Raw genomic sequence first — 17,500 nt, forward strand, 5'->3', positions numbered from 1 at the left:
GGAGACAGCTGATCCACCAATCACGTCTTGTCAGGATCAATACAAGAGCTCAGAGTCAGGTGATGATTAATTTACAAATCCAATCAGACAGTAATCACATCTGTGTTTCACCTCTGGGAGGCGCTCATGTAATTGTCTCCGTGGCAACAGAGAGGGGGCGTGACTTCATCTAGCCACACGACTGGACATAGTTCTCCGGGAAGAAGCCCCGGTTTCCGTTGAGGATCCCCTCACACCAGCCGTCGTCGTGGCGATGCGTCAGGTAGATGACGTCGCCCTCGGCGAGGGACAGGTCGTCAGGTTTCGTGGCCTCGTAGCTGTACAGCGCCACCACTGGACACACAGAGGAAGTACAGTTAGAGCACCACAGAGAGGACTGAGGTGATGACATCACAGCGACGACATCATCATGTAGGACGAACAGTACCTTTATCCAGGTATTGTGGGGGGAGTTGGTGTCGTAGTCCACAGGGGGGGGGAGGGGCGGCATGATGTCATCAAAACCCACCTCATCATCCAATAGGAGAAGAGGGGGCGGGGCTGGAATCTCCAGATCTAAGAGAACATCAATCCTGTAATATGAGACGGCCGCACAGAAGTACATGTACAACAGGTACTACAAGTACTACGGCTACTAAAAACACAACAAGTACTACAGGTATGACAAGTACTACCAGTACTACAAATACGACAAGTACTAGAAGTACTACTAGTATGACAAGTACTACGAGTACAGTAATCAGTAGTAGCTTTAGTAGTACTTCTACTGTTAGTAGTTAGTACTACTTGTACAACTAATACTACTTGCATTACTTGTACTACTAATACTAATAATACTACTGGTACAACTAATACAACTAGTACTACTTGTACGACTAATATTACTTGTACTACTAATATTACTTGTACTACTAATACTACTTGTACTACTGCTGGTCCTGGTCTCTTACCCAGGTGTTCAAGACGAGCAGGTAAGCAGAGCCGAGGTGAGGAGGAGGAGCGGGGGAGCAAGGTGAAGAAGGAGGAGGAGGGGGGGTGGGGAGGAGTGGTGGGGGGAGGGTAGGCGGGGGGAGGGGGGATCATGACTGACAGACAGAAAGAAGCTGAGTCAGTTTTACGTACACGAGAAGGACTCGGAGGTCCTGGAACATCCTCAAGGACCCTTAAAACTCCTCGAGGACTCTTGGAACCTTTTCAAGGACCGCTGGAACCTTTTCAAGGACCCACAGAGGTTCCTCAAAGACCTCGACACTAAACTGTTTATTGATCTCATTGATTATCTCTGCTGAGTTTTGATTGGACGACAGCACCGGAGGGCGCTCCAGCAGCTTACGTGATTGGACAGCAGGCAGGAAGAGAGAGCGAGTGTAGCGGCAGCGGGAGGCGGGGCCCGAGCGGACCCTCAGAGAGACAGAGCGAGCAGTGGGCGGCGAGCGACGGCGGCGACTCCTTCTGGACAGGAGGGTCACTAAAACAACACCACAGAAGAAGAAAAGGCTGACGGAAAAACACCACAGAAGAAGTAGACTCTTAAATTGTACATTTTTTCAGTGGAGTTTGGTGGCTGACTCTGACCTGTCTGACAGTTGGTGCTTGCTGCTCTATAAATGGCAGATGTTTAAGTTCATCGGTGTCCTGTTCATTTTTCTTTTCCAGGAAGTTATTCAGTGATCTGAATCTTTTCATACTGATTTCAAACGATTAAAAATTGTCGATTGAACGTTTGAAAATATTCCCACGCATTTCGTTTCATTTTCTTCTCTGGCAGCTTTGAATTGAAATATATTTTTGCTGGGGTTTGGTGCAGTGCCTCTAAACCTATTCCAGCTGATAATCAGGATTTTCTTTGGTGTTTTGTTAATATGCGGAGCAGCTTCCACTTCCTCCCTGCAGCGCCACCTGCTGTTTGTTTACAGGTGACATAAGATGCTCAAAAAACAACCAAATCAGTGTGAAACTTGTGGACATGTTGTGACATGTAATGTGTAGAGAATCATATTTAGTTCATTCCCAAAAATAAATTTAATTGTTTTCAGTTATAACCATTGTGCTATATTTGTACGGAGAATAACAACAGGTCGTGTTTTTAATGTGTTTTCTCCGGGTGAGGTCTGGTTCTGTGACGGTTACAGTCAAACACATTCAGCATTAGATATTTAAAATTAGACTGCTGTGGCGTACAAGCGTTAAATTGCATGATTATTAAATGGACTTTGGTGGGGTGTTGGTCGCTCACAGCGAACTGATGACAGTAAACAGACATGAAAGAACAATACCGTCTTCTCCCTGGTTGGGTGGAGGAGGAGGGGGCGGGGCCAGTAGCTCTGGACCATCACTGGGCAATGGAGGGAAGCTGTCATCGTAGGAGAGTGGAGGAGGAGGAGGAGGAGGAGGGGAGGGAGGGGGGAAGCTGCTCTCCTCCACCACTGAGGAGAGAGTGGAGTTGTGATGTCACAGATTTTAACGAATGAGAACTTCACGCTGAGATACTTTAGGTGGAACATTAAGAAGGTCAAATCAAACCAGGTTTAACTAAACCGGTTCAACCAAACCAGGTTCAACTAAACAGGTTTAACTCACCGTGGTTGACACACTGTTTTCATGATTTTATTTCCAACTTAACATCTTTAATGAAGATTTAAAGACAGAAACATTTTTATTAATCCATGTTTAACTAAATTTAACTATTCTAGGTTTATCTAACCTAAATTTAAGTATATAATTAAATAATCCAGGTTTAACTGATCAAGGTTGAAATAATATGATCATTATTTCCAATTTAACATTGTTTACTGATGATTTAAAGACAAACACTTGTTTTAATTAATGAAGGTTTAATTAATCCTGGTTTGTTTCATTCTGATTTAACTAATCTAATTTTTAATTAATCCAGATTCAACAAAATTTTACTAAACAAGGCTAAAGTGATATAGGTTTATAGGTTTAACTACTCCAGGTTTTGCTAATCCCAGTTTATCTCATCTAGGATTAATTAACCCAGTTAATCTAATTCAGTTTTAGTCTGACGTGAACTCTCTGTAGTCATGGTTACCAACTCACAGTGGTTTCTCAGACAAACTGCTTTTTTTTTTTTTTTTCTCACCTGTCTCAAGGCTGAGGGGCGGGGCAGGCGGCGGAGCACTGTGATTGGTCAGAGCCTCTGAAGAGATGAAAGGAGGCGGTGGAGGGGGAGGAGCCACATACTCTCCTGGCGATTCTGGAGGAGGTGGTGGAGGGGGCGGGACCAAGGAATTGGTGACCTCATTGTTTTGAGCTGGCATCTCATTCCCTGCAGGAGGGAGTGGGGGCGGAGGAGGGGGCAGGGTGTCATCCAGCAGCGTGGTGATGATGTCACTCTCTGGTGGAGCCTGCGAGGTGAGCGGGATAGTGGGCACGGCAACAGGTTTCCCGAAGCTGGAGCTGAGGGGCGGGAAAACAAGAACAAAGGTTCCTGAACCGATCAATACTTCTGGATCAGAAGAAACTGAGACTGAGTTCTGGTTCCCTGAGCTCTGACTGCAGGCTCGCGAGCCTGCGAGGGGAAACTCAGGGCAATCAAAACCCGCAGCTCTACCCTGAACCTTCTGACATCAGACTGGTTATTACCCGCCAGCAGGGGGCGCCACCGGGCACTGCACCGGCTCTGGAGGTTTGTTGGGCCTGAAACACACACACACACACACACACACACACACACCATGAAACCACAGGCAGACTTCCTGTTCGACATGTGGATGTGAAAGAAGAAGTTGAATAGAAACAGTAGAAACCAAACGCGACCTGACGGAGACGCCGTGTTTCCGGATCGTTCCGGTTCTGTCCGACGGTTTCCCAGAGACCTGGTGGGGGTCGGGGGGGGGAACAGAGGGCCCAGTGTGAGCATCAATAGAGCATCAATAGAGCATCAATAGAGCCTCTCAGCAGCTCTCATTAGTCTCCACAAACATTTTCCCACGATCAACAAAGAGGGCTTCGTGTGTGTGTGTGTGTGTGTGTGTGTGTGTGTGTGTGTGTGTGTGTGTGTGTGTGTGTGTGTGTGTGTGTGTGTGTGTGTGTGTGTGTGTGTGTGTGTGTGTGTGTGTTACTATCAGTTGTTGTGGGGAAAGTTTGTTTTAAAAGCATTTCTTTAAATCCAAAAAAATTGCTGAACAACCAGCAGGACACGTTAGAATATTGTAATACTCTGTAGTCCTCTGTCGTACATTATAATCCTGTGTAGTACTCTGTAGTACTTTATAGTCCTCTGTAGTCCACTGTAGTACTTTATAGTCCTCTGCAGTCCTCTGTAGTACTTTATAGTCCTCTGTAGTCCAATGTAATACTTTATAATCCTCTGTAGTCCTCTGTAGTACTTTATAGTCCTCTGTAGTCCTCTGTAGCCCTCTGTAGTACTTTATAGTCCTCTGTAGCCCTCTGTAGTACTTTATAGTCCTCTGTAGTCCTCTGTAGTACTTTATAGTCCTCTGTAGCCCTCTGTAGCCCTCTGTAGTACTTTATAGTCCTCTGTAGCCCTCTGTAGTACTTTATAGTCCTCTGTAGTCCTCTGTAGCCCTCTGTAGTACTTTATAATCCTCTGTAGTCCTCTGTAGTACTTTATAGTCCTCTGTAGTCCTCTGTAGTACTTTGTAGTCCTCTGTAGCCCTCTGTAGCCCTCTGTAGTACTTTATAGTCCTCTGTAGCCCTCTGTAGTACTTTATAGTCCTCTGTAGTCCTCTGTAGCTCTCTGTAGTACTTTATAATCCTCTGTAGTCCTCTGTAGTACTTTATAGTCCTCTGTAGTCCTCTGTAGCCCTTTGTAGTACTTTATAGTCCTCTATAGTCCTCTGTAGTACTTTATAGTCCTCTGTAGTACTTTATAGTCCTCTGTAGTCCTCTGTAGTACTTTATAGTCCTCTATAGTCCTCTATAGTCCTCTGTAGTACTTTATAGTCCTCTGTAGTCCTCTGTAGTACTTTATTCGTGGGCCACGTGTGTGTAAACAAACAACGAACACGTCAGTCCCGTGTTCGGTGCGTGTGCTACCTTTATGCCGTGGCCCAGGTCGTCCAGCTGCTGGTAGTTGATTGGTCGGCGGCTGTAAGGTGGGCGGGGCTGCGTGCCTGAAGGCGGGATAATCTTGTGGCTGCGCGGGACTCGACTGACGGCCGTGAAGACGCCGATCTCCCTCCGAGAAACTTTCTCTTTGTGCATCTCCAACGTCTGAGGACAGAATCAGTCACATGATCGGCCAGCCAAACAACTGCACACAACACAACTACACACAAAACGAGTGCACAAAGATGTAAAAGGAACACTTCCTGATGACATCATCATCTCTGATGTCCTTTCAGAATAAAACTCCAGAAATCCACTGAGAGACCAGAGAAACACACACAGTGCAGAAGTCCACTAAGAATCTGTCTGATTTTAAGTTTCCTTCAGTTTCACAGAGACCGGTGATGTTTGTCTGATTACCCATGATGCACTGCAGACACACAGTTCTGCTGCTGTTAAAGGGACAGTCCCACTAAATTTAAAAAAAAAAAAAGAAATTAAGACTGCGTCTATGATGTTAGACATCATCCGTCCATCCATCCATCCATTCAGTCCGACCGCCATGATGGAGAGCAGCCTATTATCGGTCGCTCTTTAAACCGAACCGCTGCCTGTGAGGAGATTTAAATGACTCTTATTTTGAAAGTATCTGCATTAAAACAGGACCACAGTCACTGGACTCACCTGACCAATCAGGTTGATGGAAGACTCCATGTGACGAAGCTGATCGGTCTGAGCGTCCAGCAGACTCAGCACGCTGCCGGCCAACGTGCTGATCTGGTAGGCGACGCTGGCCAGTGATTGGGTGGTGAAGTTTTTAGTTTCCTCCAACGCCTTCAACCTGCCATCACCTGACTGATGGAGACACAAGTGGTTAGCCTAGCTTAGCACAAAGACTGGAAGAGGAAGAAACTGTTAGCCTAGCTTAGCACAAAGACTGGAAACAGAGGAAATTGTTAGCTTAGCTTAGATCAAAGGGTTGGGTTGTAGTCAGAGTAGTACCTGTATGTAGTAGTACCTGTATGTAGTAGTAGTACCTGTATGTAGTAGTACCTGTATGTAGTAGTAGTAGTACCTGTATGTAGTAGCAGTAGTAGTAGTAGTAGTACCTGTATGTAGTAGTACTTGTATGTAGTAGTAACTGTATGCAGTAGTACCTGTATGTAGTAGTAGTAGTACCTGTATGTAGTAGTACCTGCATGTAGTAGTAGTAGTAGTAGTAGTAGTAGTAGTAGTACCTGCATGTAGTAGTAGTAGTAGTACCTGTAGTAGTAGTACCTGTATATGTAGTAGTAGTACCTGTATGTAGTAGTACCTGTATGTAGTAGTAGTAGTAGTAGTAGTACCTCTATGTAGTAGTACTTGTATGTAGTAGTACCTCTATGTAGTAGTAGTACCTCTATATAGTAGTACTTGTATGTAGTAGTACCTGTATGTAGTAGTAGTACCTGTATGTAGTAGTACCTCTATGTAGTAGTAGTACCTCTATGTAGTAGTACTTGTATGTAGTAGTACCTCTATGTAGTAGTAGTACCTGTATGTAGTAGTACCTCTATGTAGTAGTAGTACCTCTATATAGTAGTACTTGTATGTAGTAGTACCTGTATGTAGTAGTAGTAGTACCTCTATGTAGTAGTAGTACCTCTATATAGTAGTACTTGTATGTAGTAGTACCTGTATGTAGTAGTAGTACCTCTATGTAGTAGTAGTACCTCTATATAGTAGTACTTGTATGTAGTAGTACCTGTATGTAGAAGTAGTACCTCTATGTAGTAGTAGTACCTCTATGTAGTTGTTGTTGCAGTAGGTGGCCACGTTCAGAAGGTTGTCATAGTTTTCCTGGAGAGCTTTCCGGGCTTTCGGAGCGTCTTCCAGAATCTTCGTCACCTCGTCGGTGAAGTTCTGGTCCTTCATGATCCCAGATGACCCGATATGAGCTGGAAGACCGACAGGAACCTACAGAGACCAAACCAGAACCGCCCACAACCGAACCATTGATCAGTACCACTGGAAGACCAGAACCAGCTCAACTGGACCAGACTCCAACTGGTTCTCATCAGCTGTCAGATTAGGAGAACTCCAGAGTGTATTGTACCAAAGTCCATTTAAAAACTGCTGGTATTAACATTACGTACCAAAGTCCATTCAAAAAGTGATTATATAAACGGTATATACCAAAGTCCATTTAAAAATGCTTTTATTAGAGGCGCAGTTCTTTCAGTAATTTTACTGAAAACGTCGAGCTGCAGGTTTCATGAACTCTGAAACAAACTCTGACGTGATGAGTTCTAACATGATAAAGAATGAATCCTGAGTTGTGACGTTGATAACATTTATTAATTATAGATCTGATGTGAACCGTAAAAAAAAAACAAAAAAAAAAAAAAAACTCACCAGAAGCTGCAGAAGAAACTCAAGTCGGGAGGAAAGAAACAAGTTTGATGAGCTGGGGGGCTCTGATGGAGTCTCCTCCTGCACCCTGCGGTCACAGATCCTCTCTGAAGGACAGAGGGCTCACTCCGTACATCGATTGGATCACACACGGAACATCTTTCAACACCAATGATCCCTTAAGTTTTAGGTTCAAGAAGTGAGTCAGAGTGAGCACTCTCGCCTGCGTTTCCTTCTGCGTGTGAACCTGTTCAACATAAACCACTTCCTGTTTCACTTCAGCGAAGACACATTTTTTATATATATATATAAAAAAAGAGAAAACTTCACGCACTTCAGCTTCTGACAAAATGCTTAAAACAAAATGAAAACGGAACAATAACAGTAAAAAAAAATACCGTTACTTACACATACCGGAGTCCGTTAGAAAACTACTGAAAATAACAGACTGCTGCGTACAGAGTCTGTAAATATTTATAAAACTGTTCTTCACTCAGCTGTGGGTCTTCAGCGCCGCCTGCTGGTCAGAGTGAGAATCACAGCTGACAGACTGTCTATCACGGCAGCCCCACACAGAGGAGGGAGGTTGGGCCGGGACCGGGACCGGGGACCAGGAACAGGACCAGGAGAAGAGAAAAACACAGTACCAGGATGTGACAGGACTCGGGTGAGATGAGAACAGGTGTGCAGAATCAGGTTGATTCCACCTGGTGGTCTTCTGGTGGACAGGTGGAGAACAGCAGGGAGTCCGTACCTGAGTCCATTTAAAAGTTGTTAAAAAAAAAAATAAGAGAACATACTCAAGTGCTGTTTCATTATGTTTATTAGAAAAATTCTCGATTTAAACCTTGTCGCCTCGTGGGTTCACAAATCTCTAATCTGACAAACAATCAATCAAACGTTCACACTGTTGGACGTCATCACACTTCAGAACAGTTTGAGGGTTAAAGAAGACATCCCTCGTTGCCCGGGGCGACAGAAAGTGACTCGTTGCCCGGGGCGACAGAAAGTGACTCGTTGCCCGGGGCGACAGAACGTGACTCGTTGCCCGGGGCGACGGGGTTCCAGGGTTGTTTCCGTGGACCTCCGTCTTTGTCTTTCTTCTCCAGGGGCTTCAGGTGGCAGGACAGGACCAGGTCTCTGAGGAGAGACACATTATCAGCCTGGAAACACTTCAAGGACCAGCAGAGGGCTTTCAAGGAACCTCTAAAAGAGTCCTAGAACTCCTGGAGTCCTAGAGTCCTCCTGGAAGGTCCTGAAAGACCCCAGAAGCACTCTCAGGTCTCGTTGAACTCTTTATGTTCCCGGAACTCCTGGACATTTCCAAGACTTTCCAAAGCATGCGAAGCATCTTGAAAGGCTTTCGGTGATACCTGAAAAGCCTAAAGTAAACAGTCTGACTCACTCAGGGACCCAGGAATGAGTTTCCAAGGGTGCCTGGAAACCTTAAGCTTCCTGGAACTCCTCCTGGGAGTCCTGGAAAGTCTTGGAGAAGCTCCAGGAGGAACCCTCAGTGGCCCTCTCAAGTACTCTAAGCAGTGTTTTCCAGCCCTCCTGGAGGTCTTTCCAGGACCTGGAGGTACCTGAACTGGCTGTAGGAGACTCTCTGGCTGACGGCTCTCAGTTTGGCTTCGTTCTCTCGTTTGTATCTCCGCTCCGAGTCGACTGCCGTCTGCAGCTCTCGCTCCAACGCCGAGAAGTCAATGACATCACGCCGCGACATCGCCACTACCTGATGATGTCACGGAGACTTAGTTAAAGAGTATATCAGAGAACAGCAGTGGTTTTAACAGGATGTACCAGAGTCCATTAACAAAACACAGATTTTAACAGTGTACCAGAGTCCATTAACAAAACACAGATTTTAACAGTGTACCAGAGTCCATTAAAAAAAACACAGTAATACAAAATACAATAATTGCTAATAATATAGTGGATGAATCGTTAAACCCAACGTGGTCCTGAACAGTCAGCAGCATGACTGGATCAGCCAATCAAAACATAACTGATGAATCGAAGTGATTGATCAGGTCTGCAGGGTTTTACACACAGAAACACTGCAACAGGAGAGACAAACAAGTGAGACGTGAGTGTTTAAATGACTGTCAGAGTTTTTTTGTTTTTTTTTAGCTTTTAATGAATCTTTATAAAAGTGATGCTAAGCTCTGTGAACCGGAAGCAGCAGTTGTTTAATACCTAAAACACGTTCAAACAGCAGCGCTCTGAGCTAAACTCGGTAAAAACGAGCCGCTCCTGAACGCAACTCAGCGGCTAACGTTAACTTAGCGCGTGGAGCTGCTCCACGTTCATGTGCTCACCTGAGATCGGCCTCCCGCTCGTGCTGCTGGTGTCTCTGTGCTCAGGTAAGGTCAGGTGCTTTCAGTCTCTCCGCAGCTCGGAAACAACAATCCGTCTCCATGACGACCGGCTGCTTGACCGCGCCTGCGCAGTGCGGTGAGACGTCAGAGCGGAACATCCCGGAAATGTATCTGGCAACACGTTAATAATACAAAAGAAGATTACAAACGTAATTATTAATGAGCCGAGTTTTAAAACCAGAAACACGGACGCCAAAACAAACGGCTGAAAGACTCTAAATCTACGTTTTGTTTCCTGTTCATATTGTTCTTCTCTGAGATCGATTATTGTCACTTCTTCTTATTCTTATGAGGCATGTCAGTTCAGAAAAAGGTCATACTATAAAAAAAAAATTTTTAAAAAAAAAAGTGATTAAAAAATACATATATAGTATTTTAGGACGATGCGGCTAAATTTGATGTTTCACTGTGAAACAGGAAATTGATGTTTAAAGTGAAACAACGCTCCAAACCTCACAAAACTTTGCACACGTGTCAGGCACCAACTTTCATAAGTTTTTGAAGATGTTAAAGCCGGCAATTTTTTTTTTTTTTTTTTTTTTTTTAAATGAAGGAAAGAGATTAAAGAATTAAAGAAATAATCTCTGAACGTGGCCCCACTCACCTTTCAAGTGACGTCACAGACTAACAACTTTGAAACACACCGGTCACATGACAGTCGGACAAAGGTTCTCAGTGTTGATGAAAGAGAAGAAGAACTCTTCCACCAGGCTTCATTCAAATTTTACTGCATTTTACTCTTTTATTACATTTTATTGTTTTTATTGTTTTGGTATTTAAACTAACATTTTATTTCTTTATGAATCTCCTCATGCTGAGAGCTCACCTGTGTGAGTCACCCGGCCTCACGTTCTTCTGAGTTCTTCTACAAACCAACTGTTCGACGGTCAGATGGAACACTGAAGTTTCCACAGAAACAAAGGAACACCTGAACGCATCGTACAGATCGGTTTCAGTTTTAATACAACTTTTCTGAACAGAAGTTAATCTGCTCTTTGTTCGGTGATACGTAATAGTCAACACTATAAAAACATCGTACAGACGATCGTAACGGAATTCACAACGAATTCATCGTTACAGCAGGTAAAAATGTTCCCGTTAAAAACTCTGAATGTTTCTGAGTGTTTGGTTCTGTGCAGTACGTCAGGGAAACGTCCCAGGTCCCCTGAACGTCCCATCAGAACTTCTCCAAGGTCAAAGAACGAGGTTTCAGAACCAGTCCAGGGTTCTAGGAGGTTCCACTCAGGTTCTACTTGGATCATTCAGGTACAATCGTTAAAAGGGGCATCAGCAGGCTCTGGTTCTGTCCCCAGCCGTGATGTTCGGGTACAAAGTTCTGGAAGGTGCTAGAGGACTTGGCGTGATGTTCTGAAGGCTATGTCCTGGACCTGGTCCTGGACCTGGTCCTAACTCTGGGAGAAGACGACAGGGAACGCGTTGAGCATAAGCTCCACTATCTGGCTCTGGAACACCATGTGGACCGTCATGTTGGCCGACTCGGTCTGTGGGCGGAGCAGCGTGGGTCCGAACACGATGGCGACGCTCTGAACCGACATCCTGTTGGAGTCTTTGTGGTCGACGACCCTGGAGAGAGACGGTCTGTCAGTAAACAAACTGTTCTGGTTCTGTCGAGTCCACCTGGATCGTCCCCCCGTCCTCCCTCTCATGTGAACTCACCTGCGCAGGTGTTTGAAGAGCAGCTCCATGGTGTGGTGGTTCGGGACCGGCAGAGACTGGACCAGGTCCCTCATGTAGGACACTTTGAGTCCGTAGTCCGGAATCTCTGCACACACAAAACCAGAGATCTGCTGGATACATGGCCCGGTTCTGCATAACGGGGGGGTTGTTGTGTACTGTGTGTAGTTGTTGTGTACTGTGTGTAGTTGTTGTGTATTGTGTGTAGTTGTTGTGTACTGACGGATGGCAGCGATGAACTTGTCGAACACGCTGAAGGGGAACAACGGTTCTGGAAGCTCCCGCAGGAACAACTTCAGAGCTCCGGTGATCACGTGGATCTCCTCCCACTGTCCGTCCTCCAGGTCCAACTGGTCCTCTGCAGGGACACAGGAGACAACACAGTGTTGTGATTGATGATCAGACTGTTGACAGACAGAATCAGCTGATGGTTATTGATCGGTGATCAGCTGTCAGTCAGACCAGCTGTTACCGTGGTCGGCTTTATGTCGGAGTTTCTGGATCACGGCCAGGTTCCCGCTCACTCTGTAGATCCCGTCCACGTCCAGACCTGAAAACAGACAGACACGTCAAACATCTCATCAATAATAACTGCTGTTGCTGTGACGACGTGAAGCTGTTCTGTCACACATCAGTAAACTGAAAAAAAACCCAGTTGTTTACAGGTATTTACAGCTGTTTACAGGTGTATACAGATTTGTATAGGTGTTTATAGGTGTATACAGGTATATTCAGGTGTTTATAGGTATTTACAGGTGTTTACAGATGTTTATAGGTGATTACAGGTTTATTCAGGTGTTTATAGGTGTTTACAGGTGTTTACAGGTGTTTACAGGTGTTTACAGATGTTTATAGGTGATTACAGGTTTATTCAGGTGTTTATAGGTGTTTACAGATGTTTATAGGTGTTTACAGGTGTTTACAGGTGTTTACAGGTGTTGCTGTGCTTACCTCTCCTCTCCACCGTTCTGATGCACTTCTCCACAAATCTGGGGATGTCTGCGTTCTCTCGGTGGCAGAGCGTGTCCAGGTGACATCCGAAGACGTTGTCTGAAAGAAAGAGACGAAGAAGACTTTAAATATCCACAGATTAAATACGACGCCGACGTGCCCAACGTGTCACGTATGGATCCGTCCTTCATGCTGCCGGCAGGTCGGCCGGGTTCAGACCTGCAGCTCTGCTCTGAATCGTTACCTCGGATGTATCCTCTCTCCTTGACGCTCTGCAGCGTCGGCCTGCGCTGCAGGAAGCGCCGCAGTTTGGTCCGAACTCGGCGCTGCTCGGAGTCGGACCCGGACCCGGAAGAAGTCCTGTTGGCTGAACAGCAGCAGAAGAAGAAACATCAGACTGAGGAACTGATCCGGTTTTAAAAGGAAGTCAATCCAAAACAAATATTAAAAGAAGGTCAAACGACATGAAATACATTTAATTCCAAGTAAACAAATAAAGAATAATAAACCAATAAATCTAAACAGGATGTGATGTCAAAGACTCACATGTCCTCTTCCTGTCTTTGTCCTCTTTGTCTGAAGAAGCTTCGTCCTCGTCTTCACTCACATGTTCCTGTTCCTGAAATACAACCTGACCTCAGACCTCAGACCTCACAAACACACAACTTCACAAACACACACACACAAACACAAAAACACACAAACTCACAAACAAACAAACACACAAACAGGCAGGACCACAACTACTGTGTGTAGTGTGTATTGTGTAGTGTGTAGAGTGTGTAGTGTGTAGTGTCACCAGCTGTCTGATGGCGTCCTGGATCACTTTGAACCAATCAGTGATGATGCTCTCCGTGTCGTACTGCATCAGATATTCACAGCCCTGACGAGTCTTCAGCTGCACACACAAACACACACTGTTTACACACAAACACACACTGTTTACACACAAACGCACACTGTTTACACACAGACACACACTGGTTACACACAAGCACACTGTTTACACACAGACACACACTGTTTACACACAAGCACACTGTTTACACACAGACACACACTATTTACACACAAGCAACGTGTTTACACACAAACACACATTGTTTACACACAAACACACACTGTTTACACACAGACACACACTGTTTACACACAAACACACACTGTTTACACACAGACACACACTGTTTACACACAGACACACACTGTTTACACACAAGCACACTGTTTACACACAGACACACTATTTACACACAAGCAACGTGTTTACACACAAACACACACTGTTTATGCTGTTGTTTCCGTGGTTACGCCAACATCACGGCAACCATGTAGTGTTAGTGTGTAAACAGTGTGTTATGAAGTGTGTAGAGTGTGTGCTGTCAGGGAGAGGAGTCCTGTAACCACGGCAACCGTGATAAGGGTGCTATCGTAACCGTGGTAACACATGACACGGAACCCCTGACACGGTAACCGAGTTGTGGAACCCCCTACGAATGTAACCATGGTAACGGAGATGTGGAACTCATATGACTGTCTGTACCTATGGTAACGGAGACTCTATCGTATCCATGGTGACGTACCTCCAGAACATTCTTCTTGGATGACTTGTCTTTGGCGGCCCAAACCACCGAAGACCCTCGTAGGTCGACCGTGTACTCTGGAACGATCTGGGAGGCCTTACCCTGAGGGAAACGAGCCTTCATCATCATCCTCCTCATCACTATCACCATCATCAGTGTATTCAAACTGACAGATTTTAATCCCCTCCTTCAATTTCAATTAAATCTTTGATAAAGTTGAATCAACATATTTTAGATCATTAAACTGAAACACGTTCTGGTGTCAGTAAATCACAGATCGGTTCCAGCTCGTGTTCTTACAGCGTTCCCAGTCGGAGTGGACTTTGGGTCTTTGTGGAGGGTGAGGATCCCTCCGTGGAGGACGGTCCAGGACTGACTCCAGTTCTTCCTGAACAACAACAACAACAACAACATCATCAACATGAACAACAAACAGATGAACAAACCCTTCCTTGTTCCTCCTCTCACCTGATCTTTTTACCATGATCTGCCACTTTGGTCTTGTTGAGGATTCCTGCTTTCTCCAGCATGTGACACTATGGAGACAGACACACAGACAGGTGAACAGACAGACAGGTGAAGTAAAGATGGACAGTAGAAACACAGACGGACAGGAGAACTACAGACAGACAGGTGAACCACAGACGGAAAGGTCCCTTCAGGTGAATAAAACGTTGGATTCTCGTTGAGACTTCATGTTAGTAGAAACACGCCTGCTAACACGTTTCCAAGGCAACCACACCAAGATCTGACACCGTCGCCACAGTAACTTTCACCAAACTCTTGACAGAAACACCCCAACAGACACCCAGTAACTCCAACAGCCAATCAGGGGCCAGGACCTACATGCAGCTGGTGGGAGCCTGTGCTCCGATCGGACAGATTCCTCTTCAGTCTGAACCCATCAGTGAGCTTGATGAGGGAGAACATGATGACATCACACAGGGCGTCAACCAATGAGTGAATGAATGATGACAGGTGAGACATTGGAACAGTGAGACAGGTGGGACAGTGAGATAATGAGACAGGTGAGACAGTGAGATAGGTGTACCGGTGAGCTGTCGGGGGACGGTCTACGGTTGGATATGTCTGTGATGTCAGAGACGTTCCTGCGGTGACTCGGTCCAAAAGTCTGAAACACAAAACGTCGTCATGAACTTCCTGAAACGGGTCAAACTGAATTTTCATACTTTAAGTGATCAGAACCAAAACCAGGACCAGGACCAGAACTGTCCACTGTAATCCAGACTGAGAGGTTCTGTTTGCTGGTCCTGTCCGGTAACAGTCGGTGGTACTCACTTCCTCGGCGACGCTGTGTCTCCACTTCCTGACCTCCTCTGATACTCCGTTTCCAATCATCCTCTGGGGCACCGGCAGGGGCTGTAATAAATAAACCAGTCAATGAGTCGAGGAAAGGTACACATTGATTGATCGATTGATTGATTGATTAATTATAGACTATTGATTATTGATTGATTGATTGATTGATTGCTTACCTCCTGCTGCCTCCACTGCGAGCTGTTCGGCTCTCTCAGGTCCAGCTGAGCTCGGGGGATCAGACTGACGTGCTGCTGAGGATTCTGGGAAAAGAACCAGGAACAAACTGGTGATTAGACCGGATAAGCTGGACATCTGTCTGTCCTGCGGTAACCATGGAAACAGGTGTCGAGATGTCGTGTCTGTGTCGTACCGCGGTGAAGACGGTGTCATTAGTGGGGGCGCCGCCGGGATAGTCTTCCTCCGGCAGCGGAGGCTTCAAACCAACAGGAAACAGGATGCAGGATGCAGGAAACAGGAAACAGCGTTTCAAACAGACGTCAAACGACGTGTTTCACCCGATATGAACTCTTCTGTAGTCGATATTAAATAAAACCTGACAGAGCTTTTATAAACTGGACCTGTCTGTCCCTGTTGATGTTGAATGTGTTGGACGTGTTGGACATGTCTGTCCCTGTTCTGATCTGTACTAGTCCTGGATCTGATCCGGACTCTCGGGACGTACCGGGCAGTTGTCGGGCTTCCTGCCGGCCGTGGATTCAGGCGGGGACGAGGGAGACGAGGCAGGCGAGGGGGACGGCAGCTCCGGCATGGCCCAGGAAGTGTCCCCTGTGGAGGGGTTGTGGTAGTAGAACCTCCCTGAGATTTCGTCCAGCAGCGTCTCCCAGCCAGAACCCTGACAGGAAGCAAGAGGACGCCAGTGTCTCAGTGTCCACCGTGTCTCAGTGTCCACACTTGATAACTCAGGTGTTTCCTACCTGAGAGGAGGTGGGGGACAGAAGGGAGGTCTGCTGCCCAGACTGGTCCATGTCTCCGTCCGGCGGGGGGCGGACCAGGTGGTCTGTCTGGTGACAGGATGGTAATAAAACTTCTTCCCGCTGTCCTGGTCGGTGTGCACCTGAACAACAAACATGTAAACAAACAAACATGTAAACAAACAAACAAACACATTCTGCTCAGTAGAATCCTTCAGAGCTCGTGGTGTCTTCAGGTGCAGTCGTATTCATATGAAGGTTGATGACTTTTTGATCACTTTAAATAAACGATTATGAACCAAATAAATGATTATTAAATCATCTCCATCCAGTTTATTAGTTTATTGAGTTAAAATGAAAATTAGTCTATTATTTTAACTGAACTTGATGTTAAAAAAATATTAAGATATAATTGTACAGAGCGATCCAACATGAACCCGACTTCACATCAGAACTGTGAACACTCGCTCTGCTGCTCACAAACAAACGATCAGCTGACAGCTCAAATAACAGCTGATCAAACTTTAACCACCGCAGAGCTGCAGCGACAGGAGGACACGGAAACAATGAACGGAAACAATAAACAAAAACAATGAATGGAAACAATAAACAGAAAAAAAAACAGAAACAATTAACTGAAACAATAAATGGAAACAATGAACGGAAACAATGAACAAAAACAATGAATGGAAACAATAAACAGGAAAAAAAAAACAGAAACAATGAACAAAAACAATGAATGGAAACAATAAACAGAAAAAAAAACAGAAACAATGAACAAAAACAATGAACGGAAACAATAAACAAAAACAATGAACGGAAACAATGAAGGGAAACGGAACGGAAAATAATAATAATAATAATTCCTCTTCCTGTCCTTTCACTCTTTCACCTTAGTTTTTCTTTTAACTCCTTTCAGGGCTCCCTGACGGGTTTTTTTTACGGAAACCGAACATACATTTAATTCGCCGCTTCATTTCCTTTCAGTTTATAAATTTCTTTGAACCAATGAAAACACATATGTAGTTCTACATGGGGTCAGAGGTCACCTTACCTGCCATCCGTCCTGTTGGCTGACAGGAGAGACGGGGCTTATCATGCCGGAAGAGGAGGGGCCTGAAGATGGAGGGGTGTGTTCTACTGGGGACGGGGCGGAGCCTGGGGTAGGTGGTGAGACAACCGTCTGAGGCGGAGAAGTTTTCTTCAGAGAGACATT

General features: G+C 45.3%; 3 protein-coding genes across 3 annotated transcripts in view; all 3 read right to left on the reverse strand.

Annotated features, from left to right (window-relative positions):
* Positions 1–7,655, reverse strand: part of LOC138627057 (ABI gene family member 3-like) — a 7,923-nt gene extending 268 nt beyond the window's left edge. The window contains 13 exon segments of the mRNA XM_069709126.1: positions 1–333; positions 428–445; positions 448–555; positions 951–1,085; positions 1,334–1,468; positions 2,277–2,426; positions 3,104–3,420; positions 3,607–3,660; positions 3,781–3,839; positions 5,023–5,199; positions 5,719–5,889; positions 6,817–6,990; positions 7,429–7,655. The exon segment at positions 1–333 is cut by the window's left edge and continues 268 nt beyond it. Of these exon segments, the coding sequence (XP_069565227.1) occupies positions 170–333; positions 428–445; positions 448–555; positions 951–1,085; positions 1,334–1,468; positions 2,277–2,426; positions 3,104–3,420; positions 3,607–3,660; positions 3,781–3,839; positions 5,023–5,199; positions 5,719–5,889; positions 6,817–6,948 (1,620 nt within the window). The 5' untranslated portion in view covers positions 6,949–6,990; positions 7,429–7,655 and the 3' untranslated portion in view covers positions 1–169.
* A 575-nt stretch (positions 7,656–8,230) lies between these two features.
* dnaaf19 (dynein axonemal assembly factor 19) lies at positions 8,231–9,894 on the reverse strand. The gene is made up of 3 exons (XM_069709051.1): positions 9,744–9,894; positions 9,009–9,157; positions 8,231–8,565 (listed from the first exon to the last, which is right to left on the reverse strand). Exons 2-3 carry the CDS (start codon positions 9,146–9,148, stop codon positions 8,370–8,372), a joined length of 336 nt encoding a protein of 111 aa, XP_069565152.1. The 5' UTR covers positions 9,149–9,157; positions 9,744–9,894; the 3' UTR covers positions 8,231–8,369.
* Positions 9,895–10,224: 330 nt separating this feature from the next.
* LOC138626991 (rho GTPase-activating protein 27-like) overlaps positions 10,225–17,500 on the reverse strand; it is a 15,441-nt gene continuing 8,165 nt past the window's right edge. Inside the window, 20 exon segments of the mRNA XM_069709015.1 lie at positions 10,225–11,387; positions 11,481–11,586; positions 11,722–11,856; positions 11,971–12,048; positions 12,450–12,548; positions 12,694–12,816; positions 12,996–13,068; positions 13,249–13,347; positions 14,033–14,134; positions 14,333–14,420; positions 14,501–14,568; positions 14,879–14,944; positions 15,084–15,164; positions 15,332–15,412; positions 15,529–15,612; positions 15,723–15,785; positions 16,035–16,205; positions 16,288–16,358; positions 16,361–16,427; positions 17,339–17,500. The exon segment at positions 17,339–17,500 is cut by the window's right edge and continues 39 nt beyond it. Coding sequence (XP_069565116.1) covers positions 11,210–11,387; positions 11,481–11,586; positions 11,722–11,856; positions 11,971–12,048; positions 12,450–12,548; positions 12,694–12,816; positions 12,996–13,068; positions 13,249–13,347; positions 14,033–14,134; positions 14,333–14,420; positions 14,501–14,568; positions 14,879–14,944; positions 15,084–15,164; positions 15,332–15,412; positions 15,529–15,612; positions 15,723–15,785; positions 16,035–16,205; positions 16,288–16,358; positions 16,361–16,427; positions 17,339–17,500 — 1,995 coding nt within the window. The 3' untranslated portion in view covers positions 10,225–11,209.

The sequence above is a fragment of the Brachyistius frenatus genome, unplaced genomic scaffold, assembly GCF_029030835.1.
Source record: "Brachyistius frenatus isolate BFR_SWC_R1_liver_20210118 unplaced genomic scaffold, ASM2903083v1 Contig_80, whole genome shotgun sequence".
Lineage (NCBI taxonomy): Eukaryota > Metazoa > Chordata > Actinopteri > Embiotocidae > Brachyistius > Brachyistius frenatus.

Coding starts and splice junctions, on each gene's coding strand:
- dnaaf19 (XM_069709051.1), bottom strand. CDS start 9,148: ATGTCGCGGCGTGATGTCATTGACTTCTCGGCGTTGGAGCGAGAGCTG. Junction 8,566..9,008: donor GTCTCCTACAGCCAGTTCAG/GTACCTCCAGGT, acceptor GTCTCTCCTCAG/AGACCTGGTCCTGTCCTGCC.